This window comes from Cyprinus carpio, chromosome B3 (assembly GCF_018340385.1).
Source record: "Cyprinus carpio isolate SPL01 chromosome B3, ASM1834038v1, whole genome shotgun sequence".
Lineage (NCBI taxonomy): Eukaryota > Metazoa > Chordata > Actinopteri > Cypriniformes > Cyprinidae > Cyprinus > Cyprinus carpio.
Window position 1 is genome coordinate 34,046,886 of NC_056599.1, and position 21,650 is coordinate 34,068,535.

The window sequence follows — 21,650 nt, forward strand, 5'->3', positions numbered from 1 at the left end:
TGCATATGAAACAATCTTGTTCCTTGGAACAAAACATTGAGAAACTCAATTTGTGATGTCAGGAAGTAAATTGGCCACAATAGACAGAAATTGTGTTATAATTACAAGGAGTCTTTTAAATGATCAATTGTAGGCTAAATGTAGTATACATTTTTTAATAAATAATTAAATATTAGAGGCTTTTAAATATTTTATCTATTTTGATAAAGGTGTTTTCTGGTTGTTTTGGGTTTATGTTCTTGTAAATTTATTTTTATTGTTGTGATTTTTGGTGGTGGGAGAGCTTGTGTGATCTGATATGTGTACTTTCTGATATGGTCGTAATCATATAGTTAGTTATGAATCAGTAGTAGTTCTGTAGATGGATTCTCATCAACCAGTGCATGATGATCTACAGAGAGTCAAAGACCAGCACAAGACCAGCATGAAGAACAAGTATGAGAGCTTATTTGAGGGAGTCAAACTACAAGAGAATCAAACCCTCCTGAACAGGATTTACACACAGCTGTACATCATAGAGGGAGAGAGTGAAGGAGTGAATGAAGAAATGGTGCTACAGATGGAGAAAAGTTACAGGACACTCCAAGACACTCCAATTAACTGCAATGACATCTTTAACCCTTTACCTGAACCAGGATATGAGGAGATGAGGAGAGAGAGTAAAGACGAAATAAAGACTGTTCTTACTAAAGGCATCGCTGGAATTGGAAAAACCATCTCTGTGCAGAAGTTCATTCTGGACTGGGCCGAGGGAAAAGCCAATCAGGATGTAGATTTCATGTTTGTGCTTACATTTAGAGAGCTGAACTTGATTAAGATCATCAGTACAGTCTTCACAGATTTCTGCTTGATTTTTATCCTGTGCTTCAAGATCTGGACTCAAAGATTTATGATGAATGTAAAGTTGTGTTCATCTTTGATGGTCTGGATGAAAGCAGAATTTCACTGATGTTTTCAGACAGTCAGAAAGTTTCTGATGTGACTGAGATTTCATCAGTGGGTGTGTTGATGTCAAACCTCCTGAAAGGAGATCTGCTTCCCTTTGCTCTCATCTGGATCACCACCAGACCAGCAGCAGCCAATCAGATCCCTCTAACTACATCAACCGTGGTGACAGAGATTCAGGGATTCAATGACCCTCAGAAGGAGGAATACTTCAGGAAGAGAATCAGTGACGAGCATCAAGCCAGCAGAATCATCTCACACATCAGAAGAGCAAGAAGCCTCCACATCATGTGTCACATACCCGTCTTCTGCTGGATCTCAGCCACTGTGCTTCAAAACATCCTGAAACAAGATCTCAGTGCAGAAATCCCTCAAACTCTGACTGAAATGTACATCTACTTCCTGCTCATTCAAACAAATATGAGGAACCAGAAGTATGAAGAGAGAGATCCAGAGAAACTCCTGCAGTCCAACAGAGAAGTGATTGTGAAACTTGCTGAACTGGCTTTCAATCAGCTGATGAAGGGCAATGTGATGTTTTATGAGGAGGACCTGAGAGAGAGCGGTATAGACGTCACTGATGCCTCAGTGTATTCTGGGATCTGCACTGAGATCTTTAGGGAGGAATCTGTGATTTATCAGAGAAAGGTTTACAGCTTTGTACATCTGAGCTTTCAGGAGTATTTTGCAGCACTGTATGTGTTTTACTGCTATTTACACAAAAACAGTGAGGTTCTGAAAATGTTCCTGACAGGAAAATCCAGAACTCAGTGTGAGAATGTTCCTCTGGATGTGTTTCTGAAAGGAGCAATGAATAAATCCTTAAAGAGTAAAAATGGTCACCTGGATCTCTTCCTTCGATTTCTTCATGGCGTCTCACTGGAGTCCAATCAGAGACTCTTACAGGATGTACTGATACACACAGAGAACAACCCAGAGAGCATCAAGAAAATAACCCAAAACCTCAAACGAGGTCAAAAAAACAACGTCAGTCCTGACAGATGGATAAATCTGTCACACTGCTTGATTGAGATGAAGGATAACTCAGTTGTTGAAGAAATGCAGGCATTTTTAAAGCCTGAAACAAAAAAAAACAGTCTTATTACACTTGCACAATGTTCAACTTTAGCAAACATAATCCTGATGAGAGAGGTGCTGGATGAGTTTGATCTTAAAAAAATCACCTCTAATTCAAAAGATGGGAGACGGAGACTGTTACCTGCTGTGAGGAACTGCAGAAAAGCTCTGTAAGTGTGAAAATACAAACATGCAGTAGTTACATTTGACAAAAATTGATGGTGGTGAATAGGATCTTCTGGGTTTGTTCACAAGCATACAATGTAAATTATTGCAGTTAAGTTTTTTTTTTTTTTTTATTCTTTACCAAATTAAAACAATAAATATATTTTATAAATAAATGATAAAAGAAAAAAGTTTATATAAAACGTTTACACTTTGTAAACATAATCAAGCTACAAGTAAAACTAATACTATTGTGAAGCAGCTGTTATGTTAATGTGAATAAACAAATATTTATTACAGACTGGGGATGCACAATATTTTTGGCATATCATTTATGCAGATAAAGGCCCAATATAAACATTTTGCTGCTGTGATTTGTCAGGAAGATAAAACAATCAATCAATTTGCTGTCAAAAATGCAGAGATAATTATTTTTGTTTTATCTACCTGCTTTATAAGGACTAGACTGCTGTCAGGTTTTTAGCAATACTCAGTGGTTTCTTTTTTACAGTTTAAAGTAGCTACAGTATGATCTTGTTTTTTATTTGATTTAGTTAATATTCTTAAATTGCACAATAATGTTGTCCAATAGCCAAACAAGTTTCAGTCCTTCCTCTCCATCAACCTGTCACTCATGAAACATTCACATTAATCAGAAAATGACAATGACCCAAAAATCAAATCAGTTCCCAAAGGACAAATCCAAGTCCCACATTTTTCTCATTTAAGAAGTTTAGGTTTCACTCAGGTGTGTCACAACAGGGAAGACCATCACAATTTCTGGTTCATGCAGATTTTGAAGTTAAAATTGCAGTGCTTTGGGGCATTTTTTGTATCTTGACCAAGTCAGCTCATTCATTCTTTAAAGGGTTAGTTCAGCCAAAAATGAAAATTATGTCATTAATGACTCACCCTCATGTCGTTCCAAACCCGTAAGACCTCCGTTCATCTTCGGAACACAGTTTAAGGAATTTTAGAATTAGTCCGAGAGCTTTCTGTCCCTCCATTGAAAATGTATGTACGGTATACTGTCCATGTCCAGAAAGGTAATAAAAACATCTTCAAAGTAGTCCATGTGACATCAGAGGGTCCGTTAGAATTTATTAAAGCATTGAAAATACATTTTGGTCCAAAAATAACAAAAATTACGACTTTATTCCGCTTTTTCTTCTCTTCCGGGTCTGTTGTGAACGCGACTGCTGTGACTGTTGACGTACGACGCTGCTGACGTGTTCTCTGGTGAGCCCAAAAATAAAGAAAACACGTCAGCAGCGTCGTACGTCAACAGTCACAGCAGTCGTACTTTTTGTTATTTTTGGACCAAAATGTATTTTCGATGCTTCAATAAATTCCAACGGACCCTCTGATGTCACATGGACTACTTTGATGATGTTTTTATTACTTTTCTGGACATGGACAGTATACCGTACATACGTTTTCAATGGAGGAACAGACAGCTTTCGGACTAAATCTAAAGATATCTTAAACTGTGTTCCGAAGATGAATGGAGGTCTTACGGGTTTGGAACGACATGAGGGTGAGTCATTAATGACATAATTTTCATTTTTGGCTGAACTTACCCTTTAAGTTTTTCCAGCTTTGGCTTATGCTTCTCTAAATATTTATTTCAGCTAAATTTATTAATGTAACTGAACTAGTCAATTAATATTTACATATGTTTTAAAAATAATCTATCCAAAGTCTTCATTTAAAATATATAAGTAAACACCCAGACTACGCAACTCCATAGAGAGCCGAAACAAGGGCACATTTGCACTGTCTGATGATATTATCTGAAATTGTATAATCATGTAATATGTATTGATACATACTGTTACTGTAGGTCTGCTACACTAGGAAATTTAACAGTCTTGCAATCTCATGGATACACCTGTTCAGCAACATGTCCTCCCTGTTTTCAGATTGACAGGCTGTGATCTCACTTACCAACACTGTGAAATTGTGGCTTCAGTTTTACAATCATCAAACTCCCTGAGAGAGCTGGACCTGAGTAACAATGAGCTGCAGGATTCAGGAGTGGAGCTGCTCTGTGCTGGACTGAAGAGTTCAAACTGTCAACTCAACATACTGAGGTTTGTGTTTCACATTGATTCAGATTTTAATATATAGTCTTTCATGTGTTTTTGTATGTATATACTTTAAGCCTTGTTCTACCTGTACTCTAATTTATGAGTGTTTTATGGTCAATATCTATTGAAAGCTTATTGTAACCTTCACATTCATGTTCTATGCAGACACCTTCTTATCAGAAACATGAGACAATGCATCAAATGCTCTCAAACATCAATTTCTAGCTATGCATTGTATATGTAATGAATTATTTCTCATTATCCTCTTCAGATTAGCTAAATGCAAACTCACTGATAAGTGCTGTAAAACTGTAGCTTCAGTTTTACAATCATCAAACTCTCTGAGAGAGCTGGACCTGAGTAACAATCATCTGCAGGATTCAGGAGTGGAGCTGCTCTGTGCTGGACTGAAGAGTTCAAACTGTCAACTCAACATACTGAGGTTTGTGTTTCACATTGATTCAGATTTTTTTCTTAACATACTGAGGTTTGGCTTTCACACTGAATCATATACTTTAAGCCTTGTTCTACCTGTTCTCTAATTCATGAGTGTTTTATGGTCAATATCTATTGAAAGCTTATTGTAACCTTCACATTCATGTTCTATGCAGACACCTTCTTATCAGAAACATGAGACAATGCATCAAATGCTCTCAAACATACATTTCTAGCTATGCACTGTGTATTTAACTATGTCTCATTGCCCTGTTTAGATTGGCTGACTGCAAACTCACTGATCAGTGCTGTGAAACTGTTGGTTCTGTTTTACAATCATCAAACTTTCTGAGAGAGCTGGACCTGAATAACAATGAGCTACAGGATTCAGGAGTGGAGCTGCTCTCTGCTGGACTGAAGAGTTCAAACTGTCAACTCAACATACTGAGGTTTGGCTTTCACACTGAATCCAATTTTAATAATAATGTGTGATTTATATATATTCTAGTTTCATAAATACAGCTAGCAGATTCTTTCATGTGTTTTTGTATTTGTATAGTTCAAGTTTTCTTCCGCATGTAATTACTTACTCTAATTCATGAGTGCTTTATGGCCAAGAGCTCTTTAAAAGACATAAATGATGAAAAAACAAGATGATAATGTGGCCATTAATTTATCCCACATATGAGGTTGTTATCATAACTGTTAAACAAGATAACTGAGTATCACAGTGAGATGTTAACCTTTTACATTCGTATTATATGCAGACACATTCTTATAAGAAACATGAGACAATGCATACATTGCTCTCAGACATTATGTTCTATTGTTTATGTAATGAATTATTTGACACTGTTTAGATCGGCCAGCTGGAATGTAGAAAAGCAAAGCATCTCTGAACGTGTAACATGTTAAAACTTACTACAGATTGGCTGCAGCAGCAGAAGAGCACACTGAGTGCCACTTCAGTCAGTTAATAACAGGAATGTTAGAATACAATGGGCATGGGGGTCAATAGTTCAACCTGATGGTGGTGTATTGGTGTGGGGGATGTTTTCTTGGCACACTTTATACCCCTTAGCAGGGGCGTCATGCACTCATTATTTTTGAGGGGGCACAAGTGTGTGTGTGTGTGTGTGTGTGTGCACTTGATTGGGATAAATGCAGAGCAAAAATTCAGCATATGGGTTACCATACTTGGCTAAATATCATGCCACTATTGTTGCTGACTGTAACAATATAAACTCCATAATAACGGGAAGAAGGAGGCGGGAACCGGCGGACACTCAAATAAAACCCAGGCCTGGTCCTCTCTCGTCCTTCACTGTCGTCGCTCCTCTTTTGTATCCTCCCAATCTCCTCCGTGGGACTCGAGACCGGTGAGTGGAGCAGGTGTCGCTCATTTCCCAATCACTCCACCGGCCTCGCTTCGTTCCCACGGCTCTCGGCCCCGCCCCACTCGAGACTGCGCTCTACCCACGAGACTGCGCTCTACTCCCCCCACCCCCCCCCCTCCCTCCGGGGGGACCGCTCACGGTGGCTGCGGGGACCTGGGGGTAGGACAGACAGACGAGGCGAGAGAAAAGCAGATGGAAGGATGAGGAGCGAGAGAGGGGAGAGAGGGGATGGATGATAAAATAAAATAAAAAAAAAACGGTTCGCAGACACGCTGCCGCTCGGCCCTCCACCAGCTGGGTGAACTTTTCCGCAGTGCCTGGCGGCGGCACTGGATGGCCCTCGGTGGACGGCACAACACTCCTCCGCCACCCGGTGGACGGCGACGGCTCCTCCGCTTTCGGGCAGCCGGCAGGAGTCCCCTGTTCCCTGCTCCTCCCCATTCTGGTGGGTGGCAGCAGGCTCCGGCCCCAGGCCAACGGCGGCGACTCCTCCGCTCCCTCACGGATGGCAGCCGTCCCTCCACATCGTGGGCGGCCGGCAGCGAGTTCGTCCGTCCCCGGCAACTCGCTCCAGCCCACCGCCTCGAGCGTCCACGGTGCCAGACTCCTTCGCCCTGCTTGATGGCACCGCGGATTCACCCCAGCGGCGGGGGATCCTCGGCAGCGCGTCCCTCCTTCCTCCCGGGTTTCGGCACCAGTGTAACAATATAAAAACTCCATAATCACGGGAAGAAGGAGGCGGGAACCAGCAAACACTCAAATAAAACTTTAATAACCAAATAAACATAAAATAGCGCGACAGCCCCTCACGGGTGACTGCCGCGCACAAACAAAATCCAAACCACAAAATAAAGCCCAGGCCTGGTCCTCTCTCGTCCTTCACTGTCGTCGCTCCTATTTTGTATCCTCCCAATCTCCTCCGTGGGAATCGAGACCGGTGAGTGGAGCAGGTGTCGCTCATTTCCCAATCACTCCACCGGCCTCGCTTCGTTCCCACGGCTCTCGGCCCCGCCCCACTCATCACACTGACCAAGTCCATTCCTTAATGAGCACTTAATGGCTCCATCTTGTGGCCACCTCAAGGAGGATAATGCAACATGTCAAAAAGCTTTTTTTTTTTTTTTTTTTTTTTTTTTGGACATAACAGTGAGTTCGCATGGCCTCAACAGTCATCAGATCATAATCTGTGCCCAATCTTGTTCTTGTAGATCTTCCTGCAAAATTCAGCTCCAACCCTGATCAAACACAACGGAAACAACTAATTAAGATCTTCAGGAACACTTGGTAATTACAGACAGGTGTGTTTGATCAGGGTTGGAAATGAACTCTGCAGGTAGGTAGATCTCCAGGAACATGACTTGGATCCAACAATAGAGCATCTTTGTGATGTGGTGGAATGGGATATTGACTTCATTGATGCACTACCCACGAATCTGTAGCAACTGCCTGATGCTATGATGTCAATATTTCAATAATTCAGATGAAAAGGAATGTCGGTCTGTTTTATTTTATGGTTAGATTGATTTATGCTTAGACACTCACTCTTTTTTTAGGTTCAGTTTATACTCAGAGGATTTAATAAATTCATCTAGTAGGCATATTATCTTGGGAATAGATGGAGATTGGATCGGTAACAAAGTAACAAGCTGGTCCGCATAAAGCTAGTTTAAATTAAGTTATCTTTTGCATTATTCCCTGAAATACAGGAAGTGTTCTTAGCATTATTGAGAGAGTCCCAATAGCTATGACAAAAATTAAGGGAGATAGAGGAGTAACAAAAGTAAAATAATCAAAATTAACATGGTTAGTATTAGGGGTGTGACGAGACACTTATCCCACGAGACGAGACGAGACACGAAACTGGGTTCATGAGAACGAGACGAGATTTTTAACTTTTTTAAAGAAATCCTCAATGATGAAATGTATAGGGAAAAATGGTCTTTTATTCAACTGAAAAACAAAATGCAAAAAATATAGGTGCATTTTGAAATTAAATTGTACTTTATGTTCTTTTTTATGTTCTTTATCTACTTTAATAAATTTTATGCAGGTATAAACAACATGTAAACACTGAAAAGGGTTTTGCCACAAACTCCACTGACATGCAAGTAATTGCACAAAATAAATAATAAACAACACAAATAATATCTCTTTAAAGTAGCAGTCACTAAAGTTTATTATTTTTTTTTTTTTTTTTAGTAAACTGATTAAAAAATATATTTTTTTCCATTTCATTTTTCTCAACTCCTTTATATATAGTATATACATTTTCACATCAGTTTATTAAAAGTTGAACAAAAAATACATGTTTAGGGCCCTATGAAATGTTTCATTTTTTCTCACCATATTATTTATATTTTTATTGTTATCAAATTCTTATTTAGCATGTCTAACTATTTGAATGCATAACACAACTTAATTTATTCATTTAATTTTTTCTTAAAGTAGCCTCAATTAATTTTTTTTGTTATTAAATTCTGTGTTTTGTATTTATATTTTTCTGGTTATCAAATGAAGGCATAAAACATTAATTTCATCATTTATCATTTAATTATTGAAAATTAAGCAACCTTATTTTTTTGGCAAACAAAGGGGATTTACTATTAAAATTAAAACGTGGAAGAAATGTTGTGTGATTATTCCTTTAAAAATAATGTGTGTTTCTTTTTTAGTAGTAGTACTAGTAGTAGTCATAGACTGTATAAGGTAGTAGTAGTAGGCTGTGTACATTCTATTGTCGTTATTTCAAACCTTTACAGTTCTGTGATATGACGCTAGTTTCACTCAAATCAAATGCTAGTTTTACTAAAATCAAACGGTAAAATGCTCATAAAATGACTCTAAGAGCAGTTGTGGAGATGTTGTTCATGTGTTTACGTCCTCATTTAGTGAGACGGCAGACGCTGAAATCACCGCGAGTGTCACGCGCGCTTCAGTGTGTGTGTGTGTGTAAACCACGCATCTGCACAATTCATTAACAGAGACATGCAGGATTCATATTTAAATCGACTTTTTGCGGCTTAATATTTACAGATACTCGTCCATATCGTGATTTGATTTAAGTGTAGTGACCTACTTTTGGTTAATTAATTCAAAATTTGAGAAATTCTGTGACATTCCGCGTTAAACCATGAATTCTGTTTTTATGACTGGATAAAGACTTCACTGCGTAATTTTCCCACTTATTATGCAACCACTTGCCTGATGTGAACATAATATCTTACTTATCTTACATTACATACCACTGGTGAAAGGACCAGTGTAATGCAAATATATCTGAAAGGTCTGCACGAGGATATCATCACCTTCTCGCAAGACCAGTCAGATCTCGCGAGACACATCAGATCTCAGATCCACCAGATCTCATCACACCCCTAGTTAGTATATATGGATGCTTGAGGCTCAAGATATAATAAATGTATCCATGATATTAATCCATCCCCAAAGCCGAACTCCTTAGGCACCATAAAAAAAGATATTACTACTTTATCTTATAAAACGTCTGTTTGGTGTACAAGGAAATTACCACCTCAGATGAGTTGCTGCAGTCTGGTTTGCTCCTCTGAGACAATACAGTGCTACAATGCAGTCGTAATCGTTTAAGTGCTGATCAGGCTCATCAATGTGTCATTCAATGCTCGACTTATAACTCTGAAAAGACCCAACAACTGGGGCCAGTCAATAGCTGATTTCCTCTGTATTGCTATGAAAGATGTCAGTTTGGAGATCAAAGTGGTGTGAAGGTTTTCCTGATCCAATGGTAGCTTGTCTCTATGACTCCCTCAATTTAGTTTTCTGATGCCTTTTAGGAACCATAAATCCTTTCTGGCTACAATTGTAAACTGAGTAATTGAAAAAGCAGGCACCAAGTGTCTTAAAATCATTTGGGTTTCCTGAAAAGTACAATTAAAAGATAAAATCCTCTGGAAATTAATCCACGTTTGTCTTCTCACTCACATGCTCAACTGGAAGTCTTGAATTAGAGCAGTACTGAAGGCAATAGCAGGTCCAGTATGATACTAGCAAGGTGTACCTAATAAAGATGCTAGTGAGTGTAAATGTTACTATTGTCTATTTCATAGAGATAAGTTGTATATGTTTCTAAACCAGAGGTTCTCAACTTCAGTCTTGGAATCCCAGCTCAGCAAATTTTGTATGTTTTCTTTATTTAACGCCCTTGATCCAGGTTATCAGTTTATTAGCAGAGAGCTCAGTGAACTTGACGGGGTGTGTCAGAAAACAGAGACATACAAAATGTGTAGAGCAGTGGGTCCCCAGGAGCAGAGTTGAGAACCACCGTGCTAAACTACTTTGTTTCGAGGGACAGCTGAGAGTGGCTTAACATTTTTTAGTGTAATAATTGGATTTTAAGCAATTTAATTGCACTTTAATAATATAATGTGTTGGCTCCTTGAGCATCAATGTCTGTTTTTTTTTAACCTTTTGTGATAGTCCTTAGATAAAGCTGGATTGTAGCATCATCTGTGGAGAAGAACTCACATGCCTTGTCCTGTAAATTTAATAAATGTGCAATGAAAGTGTAACTACAGTGTAATTCAAAAATAGTTGAGTACACTGTAAAACTTTTCATTGTAAATTTGCAGTAATTAACTGGCAGCAGCTTCACCTACAAAGTACTGTATTTTTTTTTTGTTTTGTTTTGTTTTGTTTAGTTTTTTTTTTGTTTTTTTTTTGTTTTTGCTGTATATACAATTGGAGTGTATTAAAAATAGACCTGTAAATGAAAAGTAAAATACTGGCAGCACATTTGCCTGTAGGTTACTGTAATTTTATTCACTTTATAGTATGTTACTGTAATGCGCTAAATTACAATAACTGCCATGCATGTTTATAAACTAATATTTATAATGTGTTAACAATTTGAGCACATTAACACTCTGAACTCTTTTAATCTGAAACTACTAAAAATAATGTTTCTTAAAGTAAAATAAAAATGAATTAGGCAAAATCATTACAAGTAGAAATGTAAATTTAACTCAGATCTCTTGCAAAAAACTGCTAGCTGACAACAGCACACATGCGTGTGCAAGTAGCACTAGCAAATAAATTATCACAGCAACAGCAAATCCACAGTTACTGCCTTTAAATAAAGCAACGAACAGCATAAAATCAACACTTCTCTGCTCGTCCTTGACTTAAACACAGACTCTTCAGCACAGTGGTAACCCACAAAACTCAGACAAACAGAAACCTTTTAAATCCCATCAGAACAGAACATTAACGACTAAAAGATCTCCCCTACATCATTATGTGCAAAAACAAATGAAATAACATTTGATTTCAGTATTTACTCTCCTTTAATTGAGTTAAAAAAAAAATTCTATTAAGTGCAGTGTGATTTCAGAGTAATTTTACAGTAAACTACTGGAGGCAGCTTTGCCAATATAACACTGTATTTGTAGTTTGCTTGCTGTAAACTTACTGTAGACTAGACTGAACTGCACATTCATTACTCAAGTAGAAGTATAGATACTACGGTTTAAAAAGACTTTTGTAGAAGTTGAAGTATCAACTCAAGCTTTTTACTCAAGTAAAAGTGTAAAAGTACTGGTTTCAAAACTACTTAAAGTATAAAAGTAAAAGTAATGTAAGGGAAAAAAATGCCATTAAGAACAAAAGTTTAGGCCACACCACAGGGGCCTATCGTGCACTACCCCACCTCCTCAAAAAAACATTTTTCTAAAGGCTATAGGCCATTATGACTATAATGTTATATTAAATATTCATGTTGAAAAATTTGGGATGCACTAGATTACCTGTTTCAGCCGCATATATGCCCATTGAAAATGAACGCACTTTAGTACAATGCAAATACATTAAAGAACTACAGATATGATGACTATCTGTATCTGTACATCCAAGCTTAGCTGCAGGAATCTGCGAGGGCAATGAACAAGAAAATTGGTGTACCCAGGGCAGGCTTGGTAACAATTACCCTTGTATGGTTGTCTATTTACAATAAACATTAGTGCTGTCAAAATGAATGATTAATCCAAGTGATTAATCAAAAAATAAAAATGAAAAATAATTCATAATCCTAATACCTTCTTGATCGATAGCTTCCTGTATTCGCTACATGGTTAGAGATTTGGACTTGTAACCAGAAGGTCGCAGGTTCGAGTCTCGGTGCTGGCAGGAGTTGTAGGTGGGAGGGAGTGAATGAACAGCGCTCTCTTCCACCCTCAATACTCATAGCTGAAGTGCCCTTGAGCAAGGCACTGAACCCCCAGTTGCTCCCCGGGCGCTGGATATATAGCTGCCCACTGCTTCAGGTGTGTGTTCACGGTGTGTTCACTTCTCACTGCTGTGTGTGTGCACTTGGATGGGTTAAATGCAGAGCACCAATTCCGAGTATGGGTTACCATACTTGGCAAATGTCACGACTTTTACATTGTCAATCGCGTTGTCAATCGCAAACGCTAATTTATTCAAACGTCTAGTTACCGGACTACTTACAGTAGCTTAATTTGCGGAGGATGAAGAGAAAGCACCCATTTGATAAATGAGCCAGTAGTTGAGAAATAATAACTTTTAAGTAGGGTCCGGTGCCATTTCGATACTTTTAAAATGGTACCGGTGCCTAAACGGTGCCTGAAACGATACTTAAAAAAAGAGCCACAAAAAAAAAACTGGATTAACAATAAAGAACATTACAAATATTTAAAATAAATCCATAGCTTTCACCTTGGATGCTCTCATTTGCCAAGTTGTGCTTCCCTTACTCTAAGGCTAATCAATGTATTTCACATTCTGGGTCATTATTTAATACAAAAGCACACATAATGTTTCTACTGTATCTCTGTCAATCACTCTGATATTTAGTTAAAATGAGTGGTGTCTGTCACTGTCTTTAAGCAGTTCTGCGAATGACTGTATGGTCATTCTTTATAAAGTAGCAACAATGTGTTTGTAAAGTACAGTACTGTGCAAAAGTCTTAGGCACATTAGTATTTTCACCCCAAAAAGGGGTTTAAGCCATTTATTTATATCTTTTGCTGTAGTGTGTCAGTAGGAAATATCAGTTTGCCATTAATTTTAATAATACTCTAGTGTGATTTTGAATGCACAAGCAGTCTGACAACGGCAAAATGAATGTTTGGAAATGTAAACTGATTTTCTACTGACACACTACAGCAAAATATATAAATAACTGTCCGAAACACCATTCTTTGGGGTGAAAACACTAACATGCCTAAGACTTTTACACAGTAGTGTATGTATAAAGTACGTATGATTTAATTCAGTATATTTAAATAAGTACAATTGAAGTATGCGTTCATTTATATGTGTTAAGGGCTAGATTGTCGCTGGAGGAAACAGCTGTGGTGTGCTGAGCGGTGACAAGCGAAAACTTTACAGAAACCGACTGCTCCCTCGTGACCTTTTGTAAACTGTATTTATGACAAAGAACTGCACAGATATAGATATTCTAACAATCTATCGATAAACACACACCTTGTGTCCTCTGTTTCTGTTTAAGTGTGCTCGCGCTGCTCCACCGCCCTCTGTGGATTGAAGAGCGCCGCTGAAAGACGGAGAGTAGACCGGTCTGCCGCCTTTTTCATATGAAATTTAAGGGGACTGACTCTGAGGCGATCGCGAATTTGAGTACAGTTTATGGAGCTAAATGCTATAGCCTCTATAAAAAAGCCTAGCGATGCCCATGCTTCTTGTGTAGGCCTACATATCGGAGAACCAGGACAAACATTTCAATCGATCGCTTCAGGCATTCAAGAGGCACCGAAATCTGAATCCTTATTCGGTTCGGTGCATACCGGTTCCATACCCCAGCCCTACTTTTAAGAAATATATTTTTTGATATACGAACCCAACACTGGCTATGCCCTTACAGGAGTGTGATGTGATCTGATTGTGCAGGTGCGATGGATCGCGTACAAACCAATAGGGTGTCGGAATGGTATATGTTTATACTTCTCATCCAACCACAATCAACTTCACTTCATCCGGATGGCGCGATTTATCTGGATAGGTGTTTTTTTTTTTTTTTGGAATGATGACAAGCCGAAATGAGTAACGAACCTATTTTTAAAATGTAAGGAGTAGAAAGTACAGATAATTGCGTGAAAATGTAAGGAGTAGAAGTAAAAAGTCGGCTGAAAAATAATTACTCAAGTAAAGTACAGATACCCAAAATTTCTACTTAAGTAATGTAACGAAGTATTTGTACTTCGTTACTTGACACCTCTGAAACTTAATGGCACAATATGTAAGATGTATTTAAAAAAATATCCAAAAACCACTAGATCAGTTTTATATATTTTGTTGACTTGTGTACTTGCATTATCCCAAATGTTTTGAAGAATGTTTAAATCAAGAGAAATAATCAGTTTTAACTAGTGACACGGACCGTGTCCATAGTGTCATTGTGTCGCCTGCCAATGACATCATAACCCCTCGATTTCTCGATTTTGTAGAAAACATGGAAACACCTAAGAGGCTTTAATATGTTGTGCGTTTTAATAGACCAGTGATGGCCGCCCAGAGTAGCATTATAACAGAACTTTCAAATGTATTTAGTATGATAAAACAGAGCTGCTTTTTTCCCCACATACGCACGACTGGAAGGAGCAGAGGTCGACTGTGGCATAATAAAAGCTTCTTTCAAACCGTGTGTCACACTCATTCAGCAGCCTCGTTTTGCTTTGACGGCTTTCAGCCTCACCCTGCATCATTCTTCTATGTTAATAATTCATTAGCTCGTCCATGAATATTATTTCTGCCCGAGTCCCGTCGATTTACATCAGCTGTGGGGATGAAGGCCACAACTCCCATGATTCCACACTCAGTCATGGCATCATCAAACTACGCCTTTGTCTCTTTGTTTATTCTGAATATGTGCCTTCCAGCGGCGAAAATTACATATTGTGCCTTTAATTTACAGTTTATTACTGTTAAAATACATTTCGCAGATGTGTCTTTTATCTTACACAATTAACCCTTTTAACCCCACAGGAAAACCACACTACAGGAAATAGAAGTAACACTGAAGCAGTGCTGCCATTAATGAGATAATTAAGTGTTTAAGTAATTTTTAAGCATTAGGGAACACCTGCAGCTTAATTAACAGAAACACTGAAGGAAAGAGAAAAAACAAAAACTACAAATGACTATAAAAGAAGACATTAAATCTCTCAAGATCTCTGCAGAGGATTAAACAACTCCACGAACAGCATTACCAGCTTCAAGCTCACATCTGACACAGATCGGAATTTGTTGCACATGTGTAAACACAAAAATCTGCACAAAAAAACACAAACATTTTTTCACATCCGATCTGAGCCACTTCCAAATGTGGATTTTAATCGGATACATATCCGATATCTGGAGATCTGACCTATGTGTAAACACAAATATCTGATTCCTTGCAGAACACCCAATGCGAGGGCGACATGTTTGCCCATAAAGATAGCATTTTAATGCCGGCGTGCTGTGCAGTATGTGCTTGGATTTTATTGAAATGGAAACTTTATGTAGGTAAGAAATTGCACATTTAGGAGATTATCCTGCCCCCTGAATTTTATAAATGCAACAGCTAAAAACTATGTTATATTTCTCAGCAGTGAGGTGATAACTTGGCAGTTTTTGTAATTTATAAATAAAGTTTGTTAGAAATATTTTATATTTCTCGATTGGTGAGTTGCTCGCACGTTCATTTGTTCGTCCTCTCTCTCCCTCCCTCCCACTCTCTCTCTCGTTAATTCATTCAAATTCATTTCAATGAATATCATCTTGGCACTACTTTATTTCACTAAAATTCTACATCTAACGAGCTGTAGGTAAAATAGCCTAACAAATGAAAGTTACCGTTATTTTCCTGTCTTTATATGTTCAGTCAGATTTTGTGCTGTAAAACATCCATGACAGTCATTGTCTATGCTGGCAAATAATAATGACCACTCAATGTGAATTATATAAATAAGTTTAATAGCATGGCCAATCAAAACCTGATGGTCTTCCATGTGCATCGTAGTGATCAGACAGTCATTTTGGCCGGGAATGAATGTAAATGCAGATATTGGATACCAGTCGTGTCTAAAGTTAATGTAAACAGACAGGCCAGAAAATCTGCTATGGTCAAAAGATTGGATCTGTGCATTAAGACTTGCAGTGTAAATGCAGGCTTAGTGAGCATTAACAGTTTTAGATGTTGATGTTTTTTTTAAAAGGGTGTTTACCTTGGTTGGGCTACTGACCTTTGATTTCTTAGTATTAAGGTTTTTTTTGGTCGCTGTAATGTGTTTATAAATCACGTTTGCTATAACAAATTGTGATTTGGGTTACTTACTGGTGATGATTTAATCATCATGAAACAGCCTGATTGTCTGATCTCATCCAGTGTCTAATCTCATATTGAGAGAGTTATGTTGTTGATGCACTTTAACTTTACATTAACACAATAGTAATTCCGCCGCTGTCAATTGTGAAGAGATTTCAAAACTGTTGTTTCACAAAAGATGTAAAAAGGTGTCAGCCAAACACACACACGCTGGGTTTTCATATTGAGACCTAAGCAGTACTCGTATGCATGTAGTCCACGGTTATAGCCTTAGAGCCCGTGTTCCCCCGGCCAGACCTTCTGCCTTCCCAAGAGGGTTTTTAAATCACCTCAAGTTTCTCTCCATATACACCTAAATGGATGCTGTATGTGTATTTGCTTCCGAAAACTCCTTCGGTAAGGATGGGGCTTCCGCAGCGTCCCTGTTCCAAGCGGAACGGGTAAGTTTTCCCAGTGTTATCCAATCTCACCCAGTGAGGTATTGTTTTGACAATGGTGAGTGGAACTACTTGTTCCCAGCGCCGGCCTACACCTGATAGGGGCGCAGGCGGCTCGCACAGGGCACTGGAAGGGGCAGCACCCTTGGCGCTTTGGTAGGGATCCCAATTAGTCGGTCACCAACGTTATGTCTAGAGTGCCTGTCTGAAAGGGGACGTCTCGGTTACGTATGGTTGCTGTTCCACTGCTGAGCAGCCGGGTCCACGGTTGCTTTATCACCACTGAGCTGCCAGGTCCGGCTTGGCTCCTCAGCGAAACCTTATACTTATTATACTCACGCTGTGATCAGCGGCAGCTGGATGCAATAATTGCATGCCAATATGCATTGGCTCATTTAGTTTACACTCGAAGTAGATTGGTTCTATCGAAGCGATATCCCATTAGTCAGTCACCACGTGACATCTCCGTTCCCCTCCTTCAGGGAACGAGGGTTACCATACGTAACCGAGACGTTCTTACTTGTGAATTCAGTTCACCGGAGACTCGCACTAATGGTTCATTTGAATCAGTGAGTTGTCGACTCGAGAAACAGCTGCGATCGGATATCAATCTAATTTCGTCGGATCATTCCAATTATCGGATCATTCCCCGATTAAACGGGTTCATTGAAAAGAATCAGTTCGTTCATGAATCAAATACCGCTCTTCTGCGTCTCAGAGCACTGTGATATATTATAAGGAGTAATGATACGTTTTATGAAATCGTAGTGAAGTAAAAAGTATGATCTTATGCTTTGGAATGTAGTGAAGTAAAGTAAAAGTTTACTCAAAATAAAACTACTCCAGTAAAATACAGATACTTGAAAAATGTACTTAAGTACAGTAATAAAGTAAAACTACTGTTACTGTCCACCACTAGTAATAAGTGTAACTAGTAATGCTGCTGAGATCTTGAGAGATTTAATGTCTTTTATTTTCAGTCATAGTTCTTTTGATTCTCTTTTCTTCAGTGATTCTGCTTGTTAACAGCAGGTGTTCATCAGTGTCTGGATTCTCTCTGTCAGGTGGACTATATTACTAAACTAATGTAGGGAAAAGTGAATGAGGGTGTAGGGTGTGACTTGGAACACAGCCTCTGAGTGTCGACTCTGAACTCTGATAATTCACAGTTTTATTGCAGTAGGCTACTTCACCGAAAACAACAAATATTACCCAGAATGCATTGTTTTCAACCGTTTTAATGGAAAATAGTATTACTGTTAGAATTTGACCATTTTATAGCAAAGTTTTACAGTGTAACAGAAGAATTTTATACTGAATATAGACAGAAACAGGCAATCAAGCTGATTATGAAGAATTGGAGTAATATGTCCAGATTTCTTAACCTGAGAAATGACTCTGGCAGCAGAATTTTGGACGATGGTTTTTTAACATCCAGTCCAATAAAAACATCCAGTCCAATAAGAAGAGAGAATTACAATAGTCAAGACGTGAGTGTGAACTATAGTTTCAGTGTCTTTGGGGCTGAGGACAGGCTGCAGTCAGGAAATATTGCAAAGGTGGTAAAATGCAGTCTTAGAAATTATATTATATGATTTTGAAAGGTAAGTGAAGAATCAAATGTAACACCCTGATTTTTAATATTCTGAGATGGATTTAGTGGAGCCCCGTAGATGAGAGACAACAACTTTTTCAAGGAGTTTGTAAATGAAAGCGTATTGGAGTTAGGTCTGAAATTGTTAATAACTGGAAAATCGAGCCCAGATTTCTTTAAAATAGGAAAGAAAGCAGCATTTTTTTTAATAACAGAGGGACGGACCTAAAAGACTTGGAGCAGCTGATAAGGTGAGCAATAGGAGATGAAATAAATGTGATTATCTGTGTCTAAATGGTGCTGGTTAATATTTGGGAAACCAGTTTAGCTGAACTGTGACCTGAAAAGAAAGATACTCTTTGGTTTGGATATACATTAGGTGCTTTTGAACACACCGATGAGGTTTGCAGATTATCTCGTGTCAGGCAGCAGCACAATTTTGTTTGAACAACTCTGGTTATTTGTTATTTTGTGTCAGTTGTTTTAAGATTAAATCGGGGGATTTTTGCTTATTATATTGTATATTGTACTGTATTTCTCTGAAAAATGAAGCACACTAACATGAACACATTCTGGTGTAGATTATCCCAGTGTTTGGTGACAGCAGAAGGTTGTGCTGCTCTGGCATCAGCTCTGAGTTCAAACCCCTCACACCTGAGAGAGCTGGATCTGAGCTACAATCACCCCGGAGATTCAGGAGTGAAGCTGCTCAGGAGCTGCCACCTGGAAAAACTCAAGTAAGTTGAGCAGAAACAATCATCCTATCTGCTATGTGTGAGAGAGAATTTGTCTTGTTTTGTGGATGTCAAGAGAAACTTTAGTACTCAAATAACTTTATTTTTGTCCCAGACAGAAGCTCAGCTTCTCTATGATGATTGGATGAGCTTTCAAATGGAAAGTAATTTACAACAAACAGTGATAATTGTTTAATTTAGGGCTTGAAATGAACATCCTCCATGATACCAATGAAGATCTTAGTCATTTCTGCTTCTCTGATGTAGGGATGCAACGATTATAGATTTTGTTGGTACGATTATAGTCTAAAGAATAATTACAGTTTCACAATTATTATGCATTCATTAATTTCACAACACTACTAATGTATAAAATCGCATTAACACTCTTTAGATTTTAAAGTGTTATTTATTGCTGTCTTTTGAAACAGAAATAACACAGTAACCAAATAATGCAACACAAAAATAATAATAAAGGCAAACAATAGTCCATTGCTCCCTTTGGATAAAAAAGTGACCTTTGCTCTGTAAACATTCATGTCAGTATTTCCCTTTTGAAAATAACAAATGGAAATAGATCACAAAAGTATTTAATGGTTTCAGTTTGTGCAATCTTACTACATTTTTTTTTTTTTGGACCTTAGTTAGAAAACTTGGAAACATGGTGAAATAAATATTGTTGGTTTTTGACTTATAAATGATACTATAACAGGAATAATAAATCACAGTGTTAATTAAGTGTTATTATTAATATAAGACTAATATTAACTTTATTTATCCCCCAGTGGAAACTGTTAGTAATGATGGGAATTAAATGAACTGTAATTGTCATCAACTGTCATCCATATGTATTCATTTTAATAATCTTTATAATAATTCAAATGAATTTACATGTGGTCTATTATTTTGGTTTGTCAGATCGGAGATCACGCTGTGTATACATACAAGCATTCAGTAGTGTAGCGAAACCTTTACAGTTAATTAACCATGACATTTTAAATTGTGGTTAATCATGAAATTGGTTAATCGCTGCATCCCTGATGTCACCAAACCAAACTGCAGAAATAATAGCAGTGCTTCCCACACATAGACTTTACTTGGGTGGGCCGCCCAGGTATATTAACGGCTGCCCAAGTATATATGGAGAAACATTTTTGCTTTTATTATTTTTATCCACCCAAAATAATGAAACCATCCGCGATCGATTAACTAGTGGGAAATCTCCCTTCGCCCTCCACGATTCGGATCTGCTCATTCTGTGTGCACGAGAACTGTTTACTCCCGCTAACGTTCTCACATGCTCTGCAGATTCGTGGCTGATATTTCACAGACAAAGATAGGGCTCGACAGCGCGGGTTCTTCAGTCGCAAATAATAATAGATGTGTGCGAACTGTAAAATGTATTTAAGGAGCACGTGTGCGAATAAAGCAAAATCCCTCCGGGTGAGTTTTCTTAAATTTACTGCCATAAAAAGTCTTAAATACATGAAATGTTAAAACAAAAGTCTTAATGATTGTTTTAAGTCCTCTTATATTTTGGGGATGGAAACACATAAATCGCGATACAGCCTATTGATTATTAAACTTCAAAATTATTTCATTAATGATTTCATGCACTTCAGACTGCTTCAAAGTGATTCTCAATAAATGAATAGTGCACATTTATGCCAAGCGATTGCTTATGAACTCGAGTTCATGAATTATGACAATGTCTACTTTATGACCTTTATATAATATGTTTAGACGGTTGTAAGAATGCATATTTTCTCTCTCATCTGAAGGATCAGCCCGCAATAGTATAGACATTTCAAAATAAGAGTCCTGGTGTGTTTCAGGCTGGTTTATGATTAAAAGTCACACGTTAAGTTTGTTTGGTTGTTTGGTTGTTTTTTTTTTTTTTTTTTTTTTTTTTTTTTTTTTTTGTGTTTTGTTTATATTTTTTTTATGTATTTAATTTAATTTCCATTTCGTTCATAGTAAACTATTGTAGTTTCTGGCTGGGATGCTTCCCCACAGGAAGAAAAGACTAAGAACATTATTTGATATATATTATTCTATATATATATTTTACTAGTATCAGTAAAATCTGTGTCCCATTCACTGAGAGAGACACTTATGACAAAGTACGGAGAACTCTACCATTTAAATGCTGTAATTTTGCATAATTTACAATGCATATAATAAAGCATAATATTAGTATGTAATTGAATATAATAGTAGCCTATGTAATTAAAATGAATTTCAATAAATTTAAATATCATTAAAAATTACACATTATTTGTTATTTGTCATATGTAGTAAACCATTTTTTGTGCCGTGGGTAATAGGAGGATTTTCCACCTGGCTACCACCGCAAGTATATTTCAAACCTGTGGGAAGCACTGAATAGTCAAGAGATAGTCAGATTAAACTGTGAGGCTGTCTGTGCCGACTGTGGTGATCTTTTGTTGAACTCCCC

At 37.8% G+C, this 21,650-nt stretch overlaps 1 protein-coding gene across 1 annotated transcript; it reads left to right on the plus strand.

Moving 5' to 3' along the window:
* Window positions 1–361: 361 nt before the first annotated feature.
* LOC109108962 (NACHT, LRR and PYD domains-containing protein 3-like) lies at window positions 362–20,092 on the plus strand. The gene is given in 7 exon segments (XM_042721414.1): window positions 362–812; window positions 815–2,192; window positions 4,110–4,280; window positions 4,549–4,719; window positions 4,991–5,161; window positions 19,040–19,195; window positions 19,308–20,092. Coding segments are annotated over 7 exon segments (2,532 nt in total). The 3' UTR covers window positions 19,342–20,092.
* The last annotated feature ends 1,558 nt before the right edge of the window (window positions 20,093–21,650 follow it).